This window comes from Bufo gargarizans, chromosome 10 (assembly GCF_014858855.1).
Source record: "Bufo gargarizans isolate SCDJY-AF-19 chromosome 10, ASM1485885v1, whole genome shotgun sequence".
In the NCBI taxonomy this organism is placed as follows: Eukaryota; Metazoa; Chordata; class Amphibia; order Anura; family Bufonidae; genus Bufo; species Bufo gargarizans.
In genome coordinates this window covers 132,995,671-133,018,668 of record NC_058089.1, presented here as the reverse complement: position 1 = coordinate 133,018,668, position 22,998 = coordinate 132,995,671, and the positions used below count along the sequence as shown (strand labels likewise).

Here is a 22,998-nt window from a genome sequence, read left to right as displayed (position 1 = left end):
CTCGTCTGGTCTTGGAGCCGAGCTGTAATACCACAAAAAACCTGCAAAACGGCAGCCATGTTTTTCCAATACTAGATTTTCCCTAAAAGCTTATGGAGTTAATCATTTAACCATTTGTTAGATTTCAGCTTTGCGGGAAGCTGGGCGACCATCCCTCGTGTAGAGCGATTGCATAACACGGACGATTTGCTGTTCCAGCATTTTCATACATATTGATTTGGCGCCATGAGACTGAACAGACGGAAATGTTTTATCAAAATACTTTATTTCAGGGTCCCTCTTCTCCCGCCCCAAAATATGAACAGGTAGACAATCCCAAGCAAAGAATCCGCCTTTATGACGCCCCACTCGCTGCCCTTCCCCCCGGTCTTTACCGACTAAAACGGGCAAATTCATACAAATAAAACGTTACATTGTCATCAAATAAAGGGGGAGATAAGACGATGGAGACCGCGTCCTCCTAGAGGGGATCAGAGTCTGAGGAGACTTGCAGCAGTTTTGGGATTGGGGCTTATCACCAAAAACAACTAAAGAAATCACCCAGAAAAATAAAAACAAGCCATAGCGAATCCTCTGACAGGGCGGCATCGGATCTGTGCTCGCACGGCGGTTTCCGGTCAGCCCCTCCTCCACGTATCATCTTCTCTACAGCAGAATTCCTCGTTTTACCTGTGGCCAGACTTCCTCACTGGCTCCGCTTGTATCTGTCTCTGTAGAAGCTCCTTGGGGGCCCAGGACCCCGTTGCTATACCTTCCCAGGTATTTTGGCTCTTTTGCGAGCAATGGCGTCTTCCACGGCTTTGAGCTGTTTGAGAAGCTCCTCCCTGCGGGACAGGGTGCTCGCCTTGCCGGTCTTGGCGGCGGGGGCCGCCTCCGGGGCTTTCCCTGGGATGCTGGTGACTTTGCTCGAACTCTTCGTCGGAGGAGAAGCCGGACGTTTCCTGAGGGAGAAAATAGGAAGATTACAGTAAAGACGAAACCTTCAAACTGCGATCCCTACAAACCTATACAGAGCGGCACCTTCTCAGCTGTAGGGTTGTTACAGTTGTATCCGGTGTACATGGTGCTCTGCTATATCAGTCTGCACAGCCGACTTACACATTAAACCCTCTGTAACAAACCTTCAGCCGTGATCAGCATTATGCAGGTACAGGTTTTTAGGGTCCCGGCTGCTTCCCTTCAGAAACAGCACCACGCCTGTCTACAGGTTGTGTCCGGTATTGCAGCTCAACCCCACTGAAATGAATGGGGTTGAGCTGAACCTGCGGACAGGTGCAGTCCTGTCATTTCTTAATCCTACACAACGCCAATACCCCTTCATGTACCTGTCTGGCTGAATAGGGGAAGGCTTAGGGTTGGGCAGCCGCTGGCGATCCACTTTTGGTGATGGCGGTTTTCCAGGTGGCTTGCGGTCCCGCACTGCTGCAATAGAGAAAACAATACAACCAAAGTATTATTAACACTCTTAATGGCGGCTCACGCGTCCTGTGAGTGACAAATGGTTAATAGCACTTCGGCCGTCTCCATGGGGCCGACTGACCGCTGAGAGCACCCACCCCCTATGAGGACGCGTATCTACACCGGTAACTATCAGGACTTCTGCAGAAATAACAGACAGAAGTAGAAAAGTTCCGTTTTCTAAATTTAGTTATTTTGTCTGGAAATAGGTGAACTTTTACCAGCGAAGCCGATGTTAGGAACCTGCTGTGTAAACAGCACAAAGATCACAAGAAGCGCTAAACAATCAGCTGTCGCTCCAGAGGAATTCAGAGCATAGTCCCCTGCCCCCATCTTATACGGTTCAGTACTCACCTCGCTCAGGGGAGACGTTGGATTTTTTGGCAGGGGGAGAGCCCGGCCTGTCCTTATCCGAAGGCTCGTACCGTTTCCTGCTTCCCTTATCAGTGCTCTGTAAGAATACAAAAGGATACAATGATGAGAGTTAGGATCCACAGACGTGGTCACCACAGTATGGGGTCCGGTGTCCTGCTCCACAGATTTGTGCCTTTAACTGTGGGCTGTTGATATGTGTGGATATTAAAGGGGCTTTCTGAGATTTCTGAACTGGGGACCTATCTGGGACGCCCGCTGATGATATGGCGCTCAACCCCATTCAAAGACCAATGAACGAGACGGCACTGAAAGGTACGGCGCTACCGCGGGCGGCTTCTCAAACAGTTGAGCTCAGAAAACACCTAACAATATAAGCAACAATAAGGGTGATAATCCACAAGGAAATCCATCCTCATCATTGCAGCTCTCAGGCAGCCTGTCCCTTTAAGGATAGCAGAATATGGCCGATAATCCGCTGGACAATAATGAGGACACAAAAATGATCGCGACATGAATGACTTGTTACCACTGTTCTCCAGTAATAGGGTTTCCATGCCACCCAGCTTTCCCAGGCTCTGGAATGGTCGCCCTGATGGTCACAGGCTTTCCCTGGGCTCCGATGGTGACCGGAGCGACTCACAAACATTCCAAACCAGCAGGAGGATGGGAGCAGGAAAGTCCGGCCCCTGCCTGGCGGTGCGGTGGGGTTTCCTGCAGCCACCGAGCTTCTGGTTAATGATGAATGAATGATGTAATGTATATTGGGGAACTTAACCCCGTGGAAGGAGAAGAGCTGCAGGAATGTTGCTGGCTTCGGTTGCAGATGTGACTAATGGACGTGGCGGGGTCATTACATCACCTTGCTAAGGAGCGTTAGCTTGATTTCCTTGTGCGCGCTGAAGCCGCTTGGGGCCTGGGGTGGTGCTGGGGGCAGAGGCGCCGGTTTGCTGCTACTGATGGGTTTTGCCAGTTTGGCTGGAGCAGGTTTTGGAGCAGGTTTGGGTGGTGGTGGCGCCGTGGAGGGATCTCGGGGTCGTTTGTCCTCTTTAGGTCGCTGGTCATCCTTTTTTGATTTTTCAGAGGCTACAAATAAATAAAATAAGAATATTGCACGGAGAATAAACCTGCAGGAGGCGGCCTGCGGGTCGGTGTGGTCCTGTGCAGACCCCGGCCCGTGTCCAGACATCTGCCAGGAAGAGATCCATCAATACTGCAGCAAAGCTCCACTTCTGCCTTCAACCAGTATGGTTTACACCCATGCTGGGGGTGGAGGCAGAGAGACTGGGTGCCGATTAGTCGTATTAATGGATTTATTACCGTAATCGGATCGCTCTCGTGATTTGCTGACAACCATTGACTTACCTTTGTCTTTTTTCATCTGTGAAGGAGTTGGAGATCGGGAGCTGGCGGAGGAGATGGGGCTGGCGAGATCGGCGTACATGTCCTCCGAGTCTGCGCTGCGCACAGAACTACTGGAGGAGGAGACGCTGGAGACGGACGACACACTGCTGACGCTTAGGGACCTGCAGGGAGACCAGCCGCTGCATTAGCTGCTCTACACCTTCAATCACATTACATTGAATATACTTTGTCTTTTACTTCCTCCCCATTATCAAAATATCTGCTTGCTGTCAGTGAATAGGAAAACTCCATCAGTTGTGAATGGGTTTTCATTCTCCGGATGTAAACAAGAATGTTCACAACAAGCAGCGATCTTCATATTGGTGAAGAACAGGAAGACCACGCACAGATGCCATCCTAGATTATGGAATTGCTTTCCGCAATATATTTTTAAGGTAAGACCCGGGGAAACATGCACACATTGTGTTCTGCTAGTGGAGGGCTGAAGTGGGTGGAGCATGACAACTCCGTTGTGTCATGCTCCACCCCCAGAGGCACCATCCCAGTATTACCCAGCGTGCTCTTTTCCCCTAATGTAACCCTACAATCCCAATCCTCTCATCTTAGGGAATTACTTTTCATATATTTCCCCAATTCTTAAAAGGTTCCCTTTAAAATGATGGTGTGCAACCTTTGGCCTCCCAGGATGCTGAGAGTTGTAGTCTCGGCTCCAGCTTGCACACCCCGATTTGAATGCAACAGAATGAAGAGGAAAAAATAACAAAAGCCAAATTTACACCACCATAAAAATAGCATAAAACACCCACGGAAAACAGTTTCCATGCAAACTCCCAAGATAGAAAGTGACTCCGAAAACCAGTCTGAGCACAAATCTGGCGACAGATTAAAGTCAAGAAGGAAGCGGCATTTCTCTGGGGCCGGCGACGCCAGATCGTAGCGTAAAGGAGCCTCCCGCCCCCGCCATGCGCTGAACTCACCTGGATTTCCTGGTCGGGTTTCCAAATTGTAGAGAGAAAAAGACAAAACATGAGAGAAGCGATTAGAGCGAGAACTGACAGCAAAAACAGCGGGATCTAGTGTCATGATGAGCGCTTATTCTGACGGCACAGCGCTAGGACCCACTCCTGTCTCCGGGGCCCCCAAAGCGAACAGACGCAGACCTGCATGCGTGTCCACTCTCCAGTCACCGGCAGTCCCATAGGGGGGAATGGAGAGGTGGCCGCACATGCATGGTGTGCACTACATCCGCCGCTATGGGACTTCCGATAATAGCCAAGCGCGAAGACTGGAGAGTGCGCGGTGCAGCCTTCACTTCGGGGGTCCCAAAGTCAGGACATAACCCTGTCTCAGATGGACCAACCCCTTAAATGTATCATACATTGTTACAGTGTATCAAATGGAACATCACAGGTTAGGAAGCGACCTCGACGTGTAACCGTCACGGCTCATCTGAACTGGTTTGTCGGCATCAGTCCTTCCTGGGAGCGAGTCGGAATTTATATTTATTTATAATCTTTTTTTGCAATTTTTAACTACAGTTCATATAAATAAAAGGCACAACAAAGTCAGAAAACAATATCTATCAATAAAATATTAGAGGGGCTCTGCAGTTCTTTTAGGGTCCATTCAGACATCCCTAGGGGTTTTGTGGTCCGTTCCGCATTTCACGGACCGTACATCGCCGGCACTACAGTAGAAAATCCCTTTTCCTGTCCACAGTTGCCGACAAGAATAGGACATGTTCTATTTTCTTCGGGAATGGAATTGCGGATCTGGAAATGCAGATGCGGACAGCACATAGTGTCCCACTGAAAATGAATGGGTCCACAAAATTGCGAAACGGATCCTGACCCAAGTTGCGGACGTGTGAATGGACCATTAAACTGATTGTCTATCCTCTGGACAGATCATCAGCATCTGATTGGTGGGGGTCCTGGGTGTCAGACCCCCTGCCGATCAGCTGTTTGAGAAGGCAGCGACGCTCCAGTAGCGCTGCGGCCTTCTCACTGTTTACCGCCGCCCCACTGACGTCACGACTTGTATCAGTGGCCTGGGCGCGGCTAAGCTCTGTTCACTTTAATGGAGCTTAGCGGCCCCCAGGCCAGTTATATACTAGTCGTGACGTCACTGGGCCGGTGGCAAACAGCGAGATGGTCGTGGCACTACTGCCAGCGCCGCTGCCTTCTCAAACAGCTGATCGGCAGGGGTCTGGCTCCCGGGACCCCCGCCGATCAGATGCTGATGATCACATGCGCACACATTTATATTCCGTTTCCCCAGGAAGGTTTTCCTACATTGTAACATTCTGTGTGTTGGAGTCGTCAGATTTTCTATTTCGTGAGTTTCAATAAAAGTTTTCAATTTTTTAAATTTTTCTGTTATTGAATGTATGGTGCACTTCATCTGGGATGTTACTGAAGTTGTGGGGGTGGCCCGGCGTACCCATGAGTCCGTGATACACGCCGCACTATTAGTAGAGAAAAGATGGATAATTTGAGGAATTTGTGATGTTTGATTTTGCCCGTCTTGTTCTGTGTAATGTTATACATCGGGTCTAGCGGACTCGTTATTTTCCGTTATGTGCCTCTGTAGGACGTTGTGAATGTTGCGACACGTCCATAATCCACGAGCGAGTCTTCTTAACTCTAGTCACACAATGCCACGACTACAGTTCAGTAGACTCACAGCATCATACGTCATCACGATGCCGAGAATCCACTTCAGACGCGCGGTGTCCGTTGCTCCCACACAGCGTGGACTAACAGGGTGGGGATATGTTTAAACATTGGTACAACCATTTCAAGATGTCGGGTACTGCTATTATACCTGGATTTTCGAGATGCGGAAGGGGATGGTGACAGAGACGCAGACGAGGAGCGTGAGGATCTGGACAGCGAACGAGATCCAGAGCGGGAACTTGATCCGCTGTAGCTGCTGCCGCTGATGCTGCCGCTGAGGGTTCTCCTGTAGCACATGACACAGCAGGTGATTTATATGGATGGCGGTTATTGGGGGTTATTATTCAACCCGCTGATCGTTGGCTGCTGTACCTTCTTGGCGGTGCTTTCCTCTTGGTCTCCTTCGCTTGGCTGATTTTTTTGTCGCCAGTTTTAACCACCTCTGGCCCGACTTTTGGAGGTTTTACCGTTGGGGCGGCGGCTGCTGCTGCTGCGGGGGCAGCCGGCGGGGGGGCTGGAACCTTCTTCACATTTAATTTCTCTCTAAAAAGCAGAAAGACGCCATGTTACATTCACAGCAAGAGGTTACAGGACGTGCACATTGGATGCAGCCATAATGCACGGCTCTACTCCACACCAAAATGGCGGCTGTAGCGTTCCACCCTTCATGGTCACTCACCCTTTAGCGGTAGCCGGGGCAGGTTCTCCTTTGCTCTTAGTGGCAGCTTTTTGCGACGAGCGTGTCGGAGAAGGAGACTGTGACGAGGAGAAAGATCTTGACCTAAAGACAGAGAAGCGAGAGTCAAAGTGAAGGCAGTAACTTTCAGCAGCAATATCAGCGGCCATACATTATAAGGTGGGGGGCTGCTGTCTGCAGGAGGTCACAGCGGGGGAGCCCCCGAAGCCCCCTAGACCTGCCCATTATAACAAGTTATCCACAGGATAGGCAACTATCAGATTGGTGGGGGTTCTACCGACCATGAAGACCCCGTCGCTGTAATGGACGGAGCAGCAGGTCGGTAATGCGCGCCGCGGATGGCCGTGCACTGTACTCCACCGGCACTTCCATAGAAATGAATGGAGCGGCAGCGTGCTTCTCAGACCAGCCTCGCCACCCATTTCAGGGGAACGCCACAGGGTACGGGGCCCCATTCCCGTGATCAGTGGGAGTCCCAGCAGTAGAGCCCCGACCAATCTGATAGTTACCCACTATCCAGTGCATAACCGGAGTATCTAAGTAATCAAACTGAGTCTACGCTCTGCTGCCAAGTGCTACTGTCCTCAGAGTTCAGCATGCTGGAATTCTCCAGATCCGCCACTGCCAGACGCACAGGGAATGCCCACTAGCCCCTTAAAGCATAATGGGGTCAGGTGGACATGCAGCATTTCAGCGCCGCGGTCCTTGGCGAGTAGCGGTCCCCGGATAGCGCCGCCTTGCTCATGGCACAATCTTGTATTGCAAACAGGTTGCTTGATCTATTACGACGAGGAGCAAGATCTCCACACCTGAAGTGTCAGTTCCGGGAAACCAGCAAGACCAGTCTGACCGGAATTATTTCCACTTTCACAGCGGAGCATTTACCCTTCAGTGTCTGAGAGGTCCATAAACCTGAAATTACCTGGAATGGCTGCCAGAAAACGAACTATGCCGAGACGAGCGGCTGGAGTAAGAACTATAGGACGAGGATCTAGAATGTGAGGATCCAGAACCGGAGTATGAAGAGGAACGTGAAGAGGATCTGAAAAACATACATCACAAATCATTAGCTGGACAGGGAGCACGGGCATCAGGAACGTCCCGCAGATTCCTAATGGACTTTGTGAGTCAGGTTCTTGACTTGCTGTCAGTGAATGGAAACATTATTATTGTCATAAGTCCTGCAGACAATAATGTGTACAGGGGCCCTTAGGGTCCTTCTAGATGGCTTGCTGAGGGGACCCTAACCCTCAATCACCTCGGATCTGTGCGCGGGGGGTGAATGACTGGTAATACGATCATTCATCCTCCATGCAGTTTGTTATGTTGGCAGCACATCCCCTCTGAACACAGGGAGATGTGCTGCCATCAAGAGCGACCACGGAAAAGGCACGACCACCAAACAAGCGTCGTCTGGACGATCGCTGCTACTTTTAAAGGGGCAAAAATCAGGAAGGAGCGTTCCAACGCCAATCTGCCCCCTCCCTTAAAGGCGGCCATAAGCTGAGTGCCGTTCATTTAGACCCAAGAAGCGTCCGTAAGGCTGAAGGCCGGTTAGTCTGTCCTACATCTGCCAACTGGTGTGAAGAACGCAGATAACCAGCAGCAAATGGTGGGATACTGGGAACAGTGAGCGAGGCTCTGAAGTACAATAAGGATAGAAGACCAGTACAAGGATGACACAATGTTACCTGCAAACGTAACGTATTCAGGGGGGAAGCTAACAATACACAATGTGCGCTGATCAGTGGGGGGCCGACCAAAGGAATCCCCTCCAATCCTGAGGACAAGGCTCCTGTGCCCCCCCAGTCTGATCAGTGGGGGGCCGACCAAAGGAATCCCCTCCAATCCTGAGGACAAGGCTCCTGTGCCCCCCCAGTCTGATCAGTGGGGGGCCGACCAAAGGAATCCCCTCCAATCCTGAGGACAAGGCTCCTGTGCCCCCCCCCCCCCAGTCTGATCAGTGGGGGGCCGACCAAAGGAATCCCCTCCAATCCTGAGGACAAGGCTTCTGTGCCCCCCCCAGTCTGATAGGAGACGTGTCTGATCAGTGGGGGTCCGACCAAAGGAATCCCCTCCAATCCTGAGGACAAGGCTCCTGTGCCCCCCCCCCAGTCTGATCAGTGGGGGGCCGACCAAAGGAATCCCCTCCAATCCTGAGGACAAGGCTCCTGTGCCCCCCCCCCCAGTCTGATCAGTGGGGGTCCGACCAAAGGAATCCCCTCCAATCCTGAGGACAAGGCTCCTGTGCCCCCCCCCAGTCTGATCAGTGGGGGTCCGACCAAAGGAATCCCCTCCAATCCTGAGGACAAGGCTCCTGTGCCCCCCCCCAGTCTGATCAGTGGGGGGCCGACCAAAGGAATCCCCTCCAATCCTGAGGACAAGGCACCTGTGTCCCCCCCCCAGTCTGATCAGTGGGGGGCCGACCAAAGGAATCCCCTCCAATCCTGAGGACAAGGCACCTGTGTCCCCCCCAGTCTGATCAGTGGGGGGCCGACCAAAGGAATCCCCTCCAATCCTGAGGACAAGGCTCCTGTGCCCCCCCCCCAGTCTGATCAGTGGGGGGCCGACCAAAGGAATCCCCTCCAATCCTGAGGACAAGGCTCCTGTGCCCCCCCCCCCCCCCAGTCTGATCAGTGAGGGGCCGACCAAAGGAATCCCCTCCAATCCTGAGGACAAGGCTCCTGTGCCCCCCCCAGTCTGATATGAGACGTGTCTGATCAGTGGGGGTCCGACCAAAGGAATCCCCTCCTATCCTAAAGGATGAGGCTCCTGTGCCCCCCCCAGTCTGATAGGAGACTTGTCTGATCAGTGGGGGTCTGACCAAAGGAATCCCCTCCAATCCTAAAGGACAAGGCTCCTGTGCCCCCCCCCCAGTCTGATAGGAGACGTGTCTGATCAGTGGGGGTCCGACCAAAGGAATCCCCTCCAATCCTAAAGGACAAGGCTCCTGTGCCGCGCCCCCCCCCCCCAGTCTGATAGGAGACGTGTCTGATCAGTGGGGGTCCGACCAAAGGAATCCCCTCCAATCCTAAAGGACAAGGCTCCTGTGCCCCCCCCCCCCCAGTCTGATAGGAGACGTGTCTGATCAGTGGGGGTCCGACCAAAGGAATCCCCTCCTATCCTAAAGGATGAGGCTCCTGTGCCCCCCCCAGTCTGATAGGAGACGTGTCTGATCAGTGGGGGTCTGACCAAAGGAATCCCCTCCAATCCTAAAGGACAAGGCTCCTGTGGCCCCCCCCCAGTCTGATAGGAGACGTGTCTGATCAGTGGGGGTCCGACCAAAGGAATCCCCTCCAATCCTAAAGGACGAGGCTCCTGTGCCCCCCCCCCTCAGTCTGATAGGAGACGTGTCTGATCAGTGGGGGTCTGACCAAAGGAATCCCCTCCAATCCTAAAGGACAAGGCTCCTGTGCCCCCCCCCAGTCTGATAGGAGACGTGTCTGATCAGTGGGGGTCCGACCAAAGGAATCCCCTCCAATCCTAAAGGACAAGGCTCCTGTGCCCCCCCCCCCCAGTCTGATAGGAGACGTGTCTGATCAGTGGGGGTCCGACCAAAGGAATCCCCTCCAATCCTAAAGGACGAGGCTCCTGTGCCCCCCCCCCTCAGTCTGATAGGAGACGTGTCTGATCAGTGGGGGTCCGACCAAAGGAATCCCCTCCAATCCTAAAGGACAAGGCTCCTGTGCCCCCCCCCCTCAGTCTGATAGGAGACGTGTCTGATCAGTGGGGGTCTGACCACAGGAATCCCCTCCTATCCTAAAGGATGAGGCTCCTGTGCCCCCCCCCAGTCTGATAGGAGACGTGTCTGATCAGTGGGGGTCTGACCAAAGGAATCCCCTCCAATCCTAAAGGACAAGGCTCCTGTGCCCCCCCCCAGTCTGATAGGAGATGTGTCTGATCAGTGGGGGTCCGACCAAAGGAATCCCCTCCAATCCTAAAGGACAAGGCTCCTGTGCCCCCCCCCCCCAGTCTTATAGGAGACGTGTCTGATCAGTGGGGGTCTGACCAAAGGAATCCCCTCCAATCCTAAAGGACAAGGCTCCTGTGCCCCCCCCCTCAGTCTGATAGGAGACGTGTCTGATCAGTGGGGGTCTGACCAAAGGAATCCCCTCCTATCCTAAAGGATGAGGCTCCTGTGCCCCCCCCAGTCTGATAGGAGACGTGTCTGATCAGTGGGGGTCTGACCAAAGGAATCCCCTCCAATCCTAAAGGACAAGGCTCCTGTGCCCCCCCCCCCCCGTCTGATAGGAGACGTGTCTGATCAGTGGGGGTCCGACCAAAGGAATCCCCTCCAATCCTAAAGGACAAGGCTCCTGTGCCCCCCCCCCCCCCCCCAGTCTGATAGGAGACGTGTCTGATCAGTGGGGGTCTGACCAAAGGAATCCCCTCCAATCCTAAAGGACTAGGCTCCTGTGCCCCCCCCCCCAGTCTGATAGGAGACGTGTCTGATCAGTGGGGGTCTGACCAAAGGAATCCCCTCCAATCCTAAAGGACAAGGCTCCTGTGCCCCCCCCCCCCCCAGTCTGATAGGAGACGTGTCTGATCAGTGGGGGGCCGACCAAAGGAATCCCCTCCAATCCTAAAGGACGAGGCTCCTGTGCCCCCCCCAGTCTGATAGGAGACGTGTCTGATCAGTGGGGGTCTGACCACAGGAATCCCCTCCTATCCTGAGGACAAGGCTCCTGTGCCCCCCCCCCCCGTCTGATAGGAGACGCGTCTGATCAGTGGGGGTCCGACATCACTGGCAGTACCACAGACATGCACGGAGCAGCACTGTGTGCACCCACCTGACTGACACTCCATTTACACGGGGGCTCTCATGGTTAGTGGGGGTCCCGGAGGTCGGACCCCCACTATCAGACGTATCTCTTCTTCACACAATAGAGGATACGTTTATATCTTGGGAGAATCCCTCTAAGGGCACAGAGGTACCTGGATGAGTTGGATCCAGAATCGGAGGAGGCCGAGGTGCGGCGGCGTCTGCGTCCACGGCTGGGAGAGCCAGAGTTTCCAAGCTTCTTTTTTGGGGACTTGGATCGACGCCAGGGGTCCTTCCATTCATCAGCTCTTTTAACTGCTGGTGGTCCAGATAAAGTCGGGGCGACAGCGGACGCCGAGGGGTTAACAGCGGGTAAAGATACAGCCGGAGAATCTTTCTTCAGGGCATCATTAGGGCGACTGCGGGAAAGAAAAGGACAATTCACGAAAATTAGACAAAAACAAAAGGACACATGACTGAGAATACAGCCTATCCATCACTAGAGATCAGCGGCGCCATCGCTGAGAATGCCGCCTATCCATCATTAGAGATCAGCGGTGCCATCACTGAGAATGCCGCCTATCCATCACTAGAGATCAGCGGTGCCATCACTGAGAATGCCGCCTATCCATCACTAGAGATCAGCAGTGCCATCACCGAGAATGCCGCCTATCCATCACTAGAGATCAGTGGTGACATCACTGACAATGCCGCCTATCCATCACTAGAGATCAGTGGTGACATCACTGAGAACAGCATCTATCCATCAGTAGAGATCAGCGGTGACATCACTGACAATGCCGCCTATCCATCACTAGAGATCAGCGGTGCCATCACTGAGAATACAGCCTATCCATCACTAGAGATCAGCGGTGCCATCACTGTGAATGCCGCCTATCCATCACTAGAAATCAGCGGCGCCATCACTGAGAATGCCGCCTATCCATCACTAGAGATCAGCGGTGCCATCACTGAGAATGCCGCCTATCCATCACTAGAGATCAGCGGTGCCATCACTGAGAATGCCGCCTATCCATCACTAGAGATCAGCGGTGCCATCACTGAGAATACAGCCTATCCATCATTAGAGATCAGCGGTGCCATCACTGAGAATGCCGCCTATCCATCATTAGAGATCAGCGGTGACATCACTGAGAATGCCGCCTATCCATCACTAGAGATCAGCGGTGCCATCACTGAGAATACAGCCTATCCATCACTAGAGATCAGCGGTGCCATCACTGAGAATGCCGCCTATCCATCAGTAGAGATCAGCGGTGCCATCACTGAGAATGCTGCCTATCCATCACTAGAGATCAGCGGTGCCATTACTGAATGCCACCTAGCCATTCACTAGAGATCAGCGGTGACATCACTGAGAATGCCACCTATCCATCACTAGAGATCAGCGGTGACAACACTGAGAATGTCGCTTATCCATCACTAGAGATCAGCGGTGCCATCACTGAGAATGCCACCTAGCCATCACTAAATGCTGCCTATCCATCACTAGAGATCAGCTGTGCCATCACTGAGAATGCCGCCTATCCATTCACTAGAGCTAAGTGGTGACATCACTGAGAATGCTGCCTATCCATTACTAGAGATCAGCGGTGCCATCACTGAGAATGCCGCCTATCCATCACTAGAGATCAGCGGTGACATCACTGAGAATGCCGCCTATCCATTCACTAGAGATCAGTGGTGCCATCACGGAGAATGCCACCTATCCATTCACTAGAGATCAGCGGTGCCATCACTGAGAATGTCGCTTATCCATCACTAGAGATCAGCGGTGCCATCACTGAGAATGCCTCCTAGCCATCACCAGAGATCAGTGGTGCCATCACTGAGAACGCTGCCTATCCATTGAGTACTACATCTCATCATCAGATATATGCTGGGGGTTGTAATCCCACCCCAGATTAGAGGACCAGGAGGGGTGTCAGTAGATTACCGGTACACCCAGATATTAGTGAATTCCCGGATACGCGGTGACGCAGCATGACCTGTATGATGGCGGTTTCGTGGGGTGATGCCAGCAATCCCTGAGGAGGAGGAGCGTCACGGAAAGTTCTTATGTCAGGTATCACCACCGGGAGGACAGTATGGAGACATCACACGCCGCCGCCTGTACCGACACGCACATGGCGGTTACCTGTGTGCACGGCGGATCCGCAGTCACTGCAGGGGATGGGTCCCGGAGAACACGTCCATTCATGGCCGCCTCCGGGGGACGCAGCTTCTGACGGCGACCCCACAAGTCGTCTGAACCCTAACCCCTCCCTCGGGGGGCTCCAGAGGGCAGGCCAGTCTGCAGCACAGCAGGGGAATTGCCACTCGAGCAGTGTCCTGTGACACGTGAACGCAGGGTGATGCACATCTGCAGGGGATGGGTCCCGGAGAACACGTCCATTCATGGCCGCCTCCGGGGGACGCAGCTTCTGACGGCGACCCCACAAGTTTAGATTCAGGTCGTCGTCTGAACGGGGGGCTGCTGAGCGCAGGCCAGTCTGCAGCGCAGCAGGGGAATTGCCACTCAAGCAGTGTCCTGTGACACGTGAACGCAGGGTGATGCACATCTGCAGGATGTTTGTGGATTTCACACTTTGCTCTTCCTGGGCAGCTTCCTGTCTGACCGCCCCTTTAAGCTCTATCAGATCCACGTGGTGACACGGAGATTAGTGGCCGCTGCTGCCAGGATTATATGGGGCCCAGTTATGAGCAATGACGGCGGAGGAACAAACAATCGCCTTAAGGAAAATATCACCCAAAAAAACAAAAGTGAAGTTGCAATCAGCGGAGGAGGCGGCCGTCAATCATTGACCGTCTGCGTCAGCACAGAGCTGGCGGCCCCTTATCTCCAGGAGATCCGCACAGAATGCACCCAGATCGCACAAGAGCCTCCATAAACAGGAGCTGTTGACGTCCATCTGCCGCATCCGCCAGCATCACACAGACACACGCGCGTCAGTGCAGAGGAGCAACTCCGTGACCGTAATTACCAGGCGGGAGATCACACTCCCCGTTATCCTACTGCCTGAGACAAATCACCATCTGCTGGGAAACATGGCGGAATGTATATGATAGCAGCTGCACTACAACTCCCAGCAGGCACACACAGAAAGTGAAAGGAGCCGGCTGGGAGGTGTCAGAACTGTTGGATTAAGGAATAGCTTAAATAACAAATCCCTAACTTGCCTGTTAATATCAGAATTGCAGAGACACCCCCCCCCATGTTAAATCAGAGCAACTGCTTACAAGGCAATCGCATACTGGAGGCTTTATAATCATCAGAGCATTATAAACTAATCCCAGACTTACAATCGCTCAGCCAGCAATTGCATAAACTCGGCGTTGAAAGCATTCTGCTGTTCCATGTTCTTATAACAATTGCCTAACAAGTAATTACCCACCAGGTGTTACTGGAATTGCTAAAATAGCAATCGCATTCCAAGCAACGATCTCCGACGCAGGAAATATTTGGCTTGCTTGAAAGAAACTTCCAATACCAGAAAAGAACGGATGGGTTTTACGGCCATGCGTTCTGAACGGAGAGCGATCCGCCCAGGATGCATCAGGACGGGGATAATATCGCAGCGTGCTACGGTTTTATCTCCGGACCAAGTCCTGGAGCACTTGCCGGATCCGGCAGTTTTTTCTCTCCATAGAAATGTATTTAAAATACATGTGCAGAAATGTTGGATTTCCGGACGACACCGGAGAGACGGATCCGGCACTTCAATGCATTTGTCAGATGGATCAGGATCCCGAGGGATCCGGGAGGCAGTTACAGCGACAGTACTGCCTGCCGGAATCCTCTGCCGCAAGTGTGAAAGTCGCCGCAGACGGCGACTGAAGAGGTCGCGCTCCCAGTCGGGGTCTATTCACACAGCGCAGAAATGTCTGCAACAAATCTGCGGTGTGTGAAGGTACGCCTTAGATTCCCACTGCCTGGGCCTGCGACGTCACTGCCCCACTGTTTAATGCTTGCGGGGGCCCGCCGACGAGACGTTCCTGGGGGCGGTACGGATTGGGGAGATGAGACCCCCTGGAGATGTCATCACCTGCATGCTCGACCAAGCTGAGGGTGCACCTTCGTGGCAACCAAAGCCATCTACAGAGCGGTGAGTGCGTCGCCACAAGCCCTCTGGTTCTGTGAGGTTCCGATAATCCGGAACGTTCCATGACCCTGTATTTAGTAATCCTGGTTAATGGCAGATTATAGGAATAACCTGCGGTCAACTCCTGGGCGTCCGTGGACCGGAGAAACCCAGGTGAGAGGAAACAGTCAGCACCCCCCTCCCCCACTACAACCTGTCCCCGCAGGCCACAACCTTCATGCCTCTGCCCCCCAAACTGGGTGTCCGTGGCAAACCAAGAGGGTTCCTGCTGAATGACAGCAAGCAGAGATTTTGAAAACCTTTAGAGACAGATAATGGGTTATTTGTAATTTCTTTTTATGATGTAACAAAAGAAAAATCCTCTTTATTTGCTGAGGTCAGAAAAACCTTTAAGGCCACTTCTCACGACAAGACCTTGTGGCTTATAGAGCAATCACAAGCGGGAAAGTGTGGCTGCCGTTACAGGGGATGACCCCCAGCTTTTCACCTGCCCCACTTGGCAGCACACGAGAAAAGCTGGATAACAAGTGAAATGGAAGTTATTGCGGTGGCCATAACAGTTGGCACCCAGCTTTCCCAAAATCGGATATAATGAAATGTAACGCTTGATGAGAATGACTCTGAGCAGTCAGAAACCAAAGGATTGCGCATACTGGGAGTAGTGATCCTCTTCACCTGTTGTATCATCTATGACCATCTGACCCGTCATCCTACACATACATGATGCAACGGGCAGACAGGAAATGACATCACACCATGAAACCTGTCACCGGCTGTGGGGTTGCAGGATTTGCATAGAATTAGAAGGTGCACAGCAGGACTGGGAGAGTGCTCGGAGCTGTCTGCACCTGGGAGGCTAGCCAGGAAGCGGGTGTGATGCAACCTTCAGCGCTCCCAGTGGTCAGCCCGAGCATGGCGGTGACATCACAGGTGCTGTGCACTGAGAATTTCCACTCTTGCAGATGAGCTGCCCTCAGAGCCTGCGCGGAGAGAGGACCTCACAGAGGGGGGCTGACAAACACCCGCCACAAAGACCACCCCGTAAACTGCAACGGCTTCGTCCTACGGCTAGGGAGGGAGATCAGCAGCTGCCGGGCACCGCTCGACCACCATTACTGATAGCACCCAGCTTTTCTGAGGAGGGTAGTCTGACAACTCTGCGGGGGTGGGGAGAAAACGTGTCAGGACGAGAACGGGCAGTAGCTGCAGATAAGTGAAGAGCAGCATTGGGTCCGGATATCGGGGACGAGGACCGGAATAGTCGCCACCGTTCCCACCGCTTTTCCACAATCACAGAATTCCTTGGATGTGATGAGATCTTCTTAACCTTTAGGATTTATCGGCCGCCGCTGCCTCTCCACCTCTGGGGTCGTAAACCTTTGCTTTAGGCCTCATGCACACGACCGCAATTTCGTTCCGCATTTTGCGCAACGGAATTGTGGAACCATTAATTTCTATGGTCCACAATTCCGGGTCCGCAATTGCGTTCCGTTCCATAGAAATTAATAACCCATTCATTTCTATGGTCCGCAATTCTGTGTGGAACTCACATCGCCGATGTCCATGTTTTCCGGATCCACGAATCCGTGGAACCGCAAAACACACACAGACGTGTGAATGGACCCTTAGGCCTCATGCACACGGCCATTGTTTTGGTCCGCATCCAAGCCTCAGTTTTGGCGGCTCGGATGCGGACCCATTCACTTCAATGGGGCCGCAAAAGATGCGGACAGCACTCCGTGTGCTGTCCGCATCCGTTGCTCCGTCCCGTGGTCCGCAAAAAAATAACATGTCCTATTCTTGTCCGCGCTTTGCAGAGAAGATTAGGCAGTTATATCAATGGCTGTCCGTGCCGTTCCACAAATTGCAGACCGCAAAACACACAATGGTCGTGTGCATGAGGCCTTAATGTTAAGAAATGTTCTCTCTCTGTCGCGGGAACTTCTCCGCTATCTGACGTTTATAGGGAACTTACGGCTGCAGTGAAGGTCACGGAACGGACACAAGACAACCCCCCCAATAATATAGGAAGGCGCTTAGTGCGCACCTCCTTCAGCAGGCGACTGGACCGAGACTGTGGAGGGGCCCATCACCTCTCAGGGGACCTTCACATGGCAAACTCAAAATCCACGCCACGAAATCCAATGGCTGACCTTGTGGTTGTGCAGTGGATACGCACTGGAGCAGAGAAGGGACGTGTCCGCTGCCAGCGGTGGGAGGAGTATTCTGTGCGCAAAGCGGGCAGCGTGGACGAGCCATCAGCAACCACCGTCAGCGGTATTAGGGCCTCATGCACACCACCATAGGTATTGTGCGGTCTGTAAACTGTGGATCAGCAAAATACGGATACCATCTGCATTTTGCAAGCTCTGGACTCTCCATAACTTTGGCGGATCCTCCGCCAGTTCTAAACGTAAGAGCTTCCTCGCCGTCTTACATTTACACTTTTTTCTACACCTAAAAAATGGCGTAGAAGATGGTGAATCAGACGCCCCCCCCCCCGTAATGTTACACCTGGCGTTAGCGGGGAGAAGTCGCCGATAGTGACGCAACTAACTGTTGTGCCGTCATCTGTGCCTTAACACCTAATAGAGGCATAGCTCGGCTCAGTAGATGACCCCCTTTATCTTTTTGCTTGTTGCGCAAAATGTGGAGCACAGACGTCAAAGGGTCAACAAAAAACAAACGTGGGCGGCCCCCAGACCGCACCTGTCGTTTCTGAATCCATTGTTTGCGGACCACAAAACCGTCGCGGTCGTGTGCACGAGGCTTAGACTGCGGAATATCTAATAGCGGCCATCCAATGTAATGTCCCGGATAACGCTAAGTCATGGCAGAATGAAAAGCTCTGCAGCTTTCTGTCTTTCCATCATATTCAAAATCTCTGCTTGCTGTCAGACAATGGCAACATTCCTGTTTATATCCAGAGGCTGAAAACTAATCTTGAGCTAATGACGCGCGTCCGTTCTGTGGATTTACCAGAGGATCCGCAGCAGAAATACGGATCAGCGCACGGGCGAGAGCCGTCAGTGGGGCTGGCCAGCGATCAGAATGACCCTTCTCGCAGACTATGTGAATGCCGTCTACACTAGCCAATTCCCTGGGTGAAAAACACGAGAAGATCCGACGAGGATCGGGGCGCAGAACATGTGAACAGGCCCTAAGAATTACTGCAGAAACACCGTCCGTCTGAAGGAGGCACTGCCCCACAAATCAGACCACAGCCGATATCCGTCACAGCTGAAGGTTTGTTACAATGGCATCCATAACCCTCTAGAAATAGAACCGGAGAGCCCGCCGCTGCCGCCACCTGAATGAGTGCACAGTCCAGTATTCTCCTACCAAGGGCGAGATCCGTGTTTTCTCTGATAGTACCAATGGCGTCACGCTTCGTATAAAAAGATAAGATTTTTTAAAGTTTGTTCCTCAAGGGGAAATATCCTGCGAGTATACATAGAGGATAGCGACGCTGATCGGTCTGACAATCTGCTGGCCATTCCGCAGAGTACACATCAATGAATGTACTGTCCCTTTAAGTAAACAAGCTGCGTGGACGTCGCTTGGCACAGGATTCGCAGCGCTCTTAACTGACCCAGAAACACTGCCGCTCCACGCCTGCTGACGTCACCCATAAATACTACCTTCCGCCCGGCTGCTATTTTTAGGTGTCTATATCAATCAGTGGAGAATTTGCATCCTGGGTGAGCCAGATATCGTCCAAACGTCTGCCCCGGAGGTCGCCGTGCGTCCCGTCACCCACCATAATGGGGGTCATCGACTGCCATGAACATCTGATTGGTGGGGTTCTGAGTGCCAGCACCCCCTGCTGATCAGCTGCTGCAGCCTCTCTGATGTACACTAGGCACAGTGCCCCATAGTGGTCGTGTGTGGTACTGCGATGTCACAGGTCTTGGAGGAGGTCCAGGTGTCCTGGTCCAACAGCTGCTCTGCAGGACCCCCACTGATGGTCTATCCTGAGGAAAAGGGTACGCTATCCACAGCACAGGGGTTACTTATTAGATCCGAGCGGGTCCTGTGGATAGGGGATAACCTGACAACTGGAATACCCCTTTAAGTAATGTATACAACCCCTTTAAATTCTGGATTATTGGACATCCATAACGACCTGTATTAAGAACTGGCTGCAACGAGATCATTTTCTGCTTGCGCCGTTCAAGACTTTCGGACGAGCTGGAAAGCAGTGGCGGATTATTACACTTTCTGCATTACAGATTAGCGGAATTTAGGAATGTCTGATATATCTGAGGAAACAAAGGGTTATACGGGATTTACTCCAATCCGTCTGACGGTGGGGGGTGCAGAGGACTGTGGAGGGGCCAGCCTCTGCCAGAACTGAGGAGGAGAGCAGCTGTTGAACCGTAAAGAAGAAAATACTATAGAAGTTGCGCCCACTGGGCACGCACGGAGGGAGGCCGTCATCGCTGGCTGGGTGACCGGCCGCGCCGCACGGAGGAGTCACCCAGTCCTGGAACATACCGTCCAGATTTCACACAAAAGGAAACAAGTCGCTGGATTTAAACTCTGCAAATAATTATTTCATAGAGAAAACAGGAAGTGGAAGGAGCCGGATTTCCCTTCTGTCCACGCGGTGACATCAGAGGGGAGGCCCGGCCTCATCCCGACAGCCTCATGAGAGAAGCCTGTGAAACCCCAGGTTGGTCAACTGTGGGCAAAGAACACGCTGCGGACTTAATAGTTGGCATGCCCCCCCCCCTGCTGGCAGCCTGCTAGTGGAGCCGTCACACACCGGGCGAGCCGTGCCAGCAGCAATAAAGCAATGCCAATCACCTCATACGCCTCAGTCCCCGGGGCACTGACCAGGAAGAGCGGCATTACCTGATCCAAATGTGTAATACTCCCAGCAGGCACTGCACCCAGGAGGAACACCGCTGCCCTGTTCACAGCAGATGTATCACTGAGGAGCCGTCTAACGGCACGTGGGACTGGGAAGAGAAGAACACTGCGGAGCCGTCTAACGGCACGCGGGACTGGGAAGAGAAGATCACTGCGGAGCCGTCTAACGGCACGTGGGACTGGGAAGAGAAGAACACTGCGGAGCCGTCTAACGGCACGTGGGACTGGGAAGAGAAGAACACTGAGGAGCCGTCTAACGGCACGCAGGACTGGGAAGAGAAGAACACTGCGGAGCCGTCTAACGGCACGTGGGACTGGGAAGAGAAGATCACTGCGGTCTAACGGCACGCAGGACTGGGAAGAGAAGAACACTGCGGTCTAACGGCACGCAGGACTGGGAAGAGAAGAACACTGCGGAGCCGTCTAACGGCACGTGGGACTGGGAAGAGAAGATCACTGCGGTCTAACGGCACGCGGGACTGGGAAGAGAAGATCACTGCGGAGCCGTCTAATGGCACGCGGGACTGGGAAGAGAAGAACACTGCGGAGCCGTCTAACGGCATGCAGGACTGGGAAGAGAAGATCACTGCGGAGCCGTCTAACGGCACGCGGGACTGGGAAGAGAAGAACACTGCGGAGCCGTCTAACGGCATGCAGGACTGGGAAGAGAAGATCACTGCGGAGCCGTCTAACGGCACGCGGGACTGGGAAGAGAAGAACACCGCGGAGCCGTCTAACGGCACGCGGGACTGGGAAGAGAAGATCACTGAGGTCTAACGGCACGCAGGACTGGGAAGAGAAGAACACTGCGGAGCCGTCTAACGGCATGCAGGACTGGGAAGAGAAGATCACTGCGGAGCCGTCTAACGGCACGCGGGACTGGGAAGAGAAGAACACCGCGGAGCCGTCTAACGGCACGCGGGACTGGGAAGAGAAGAACACTGCAGTCTAACGGCACGCAGGACTGGGAAGAGAAGAACACCGCGGAGCCGTCTAACGGCATGCAGGACTGGGAAGAGAAGATCACTGCGGAGCCGTCTAACGGCACGCAGGACTGGGAAGAGAAGAACACTGCGGAGCCATCTAATGGCACGCAGGACTGGGAAGAGAAGAACACTGCGGAGCCGTCTAACGGCACGCGGGACTGGGAAGAGAAGAACACTGCAGTCTAACGGCACGCAGGACTGGGAAGAGAAGATCACTGAGGTCTAACGGCACGCAGGACTGGGAAGAGAAGAACACTGCAGAGCCGTCTAACGGCACGCAGGACTGGGAAGAGAAGAACACTGCGGAGCCGTCTAACGGCACGCAGGACTGGGAAGAAAGATCACTGCGGAGCCGTCTAATGGCACGCAGGACTGGGAAGAGAAGATCACTGCGGAGCCGTCTAATGGCACGCGGGACTGGGAAGAGAAGAACACTGCAGTCTAACGGCACGCAGGACTGAGAAGAGAAGAACACTGCGGAGCCGTCTAACGGCACGCGGGACTGGGAAGAGAAGAACACTGCGGAGCCGTCTAACGGCACGCGGGACTGGGAAGAGAAGATCACTGAGGTCTAACGGCACGCAGGACTGGGAAGAGAAGATCACTGCGGTCTAACGGCACGCAGGACTGGGAAGAGAAGAACACCGCGGAGCCATCTAACGGCACGCAGGACTGGGAAGAGAAGAACACTGCGGAGCCGTCTAACGGCACGCAGGACTGGGAAGAGAAGAACACTGCGGAGCCGTCTAACGGCACGCAGGACTGGGAAGAGAAGAACACTGCGGAGCCGTCTAACGGCACGCAGGACTGGGAAGAGAAGATCACTGCGGTCTAACGGCACGCAGGACTGGGAAGAGAAGAACACTGCGGAGCCATCTAACGGCACGCAGGACTGGGAAGAGAAGAACACTGCGGAGCCGTCTAACGGCATGCAGGACTGGGAAGAGAAGATCACTGCGGAGCCGTCTAACGGCACGCAGGACTGGGAAGAGAAGAACACTGCGGAGCCGTCTAACGGCATGCAGGACTGGGAAGAGAAGATCACTGCGGAGCCGTCTAACGGCATGCAGGACTGGGAAGAGAAGAACACTGCGGAGCCGTCTAACGGCACGCAGGACTGGGAAGAGAAGAACACTGCGGAGCCGTCTAACGGCATGCAGGACTGGGAAGAGAAGATCACTGCGGAGCCGTCTAACGGCACGCGGGGACTGGGAAGAGAAGATCACTGCGGAGCCATCTAACGGCACGCGGGACTGGGAAGAGAAGAACACTGCGGAGCCGTCTAACGGCACGCGGGACTGGGAAGAGAAGAACACTGCGGAGCCGTCTAACGGCACGCAGGACTGGGAAGAGAAGATCACTGCGGAGCCGTCTAACGGCACGCGGGACTGGGAAGAGAAGATCACTGCGGAGCCGTCTAACGGCACGCGGGACTGGGAAGAGAAGAACACTGCAGTCTAACGGCACGCAGGACTGGGAAGAGAAGATCACTGAGGTCTAACGGCACGCAGGACTGGGAAGAGAAGAACACTGCAGAGCCGTCTAATGGCACGCAGGACTGGGAAGAGAAGATCACTGCGGAGCCGTCTAATGGCACGCGGGACTGGGAAGAGAAGAACACTGCAGTCTAACGGCACGCAGGACTGGGAAGAGAAGAACACTGCGGAGCCGTCTAACGGCA

General features: G+C 53.5%; 1 protein-coding gene across 1 annotated transcript in view; it reads right to left on the bottom strand.

The window, feature by feature from the left end:
* Positions 1-245: 245 nt before the first annotated feature.
* Positions 246-22,998, bottom strand: part of LOC122920502 (zinc finger CCCH domain-containing protein 18-like) — a 76,068-nt gene continuing 53,315 nt past the window's right edge. The window contains 11 exon segments of the mRNA XM_044270039.1: positions 246-941; positions 1,326-1,422; positions 1,813-1,909; positions 2,693-2,916; positions 3,196-3,356; positions 4,173-4,181; positions 6,022-6,159; positions 6,246-6,416; positions 6,553-6,654; positions 7,493-7,612; positions 11,506-11,751. Of these exon segments, the coding sequence (XP_044125974.1) occupies positions 746-941; positions 1,326-1,422; positions 1,813-1,909; positions 2,693-2,916; positions 3,196-3,356; positions 4,173-4,181; positions 6,022-6,159; positions 6,246-6,416; positions 6,553-6,654; positions 7,493-7,612; positions 11,506-11,751 (1,561 nt within the window). The 3' untranslated portion in view covers positions 246-745.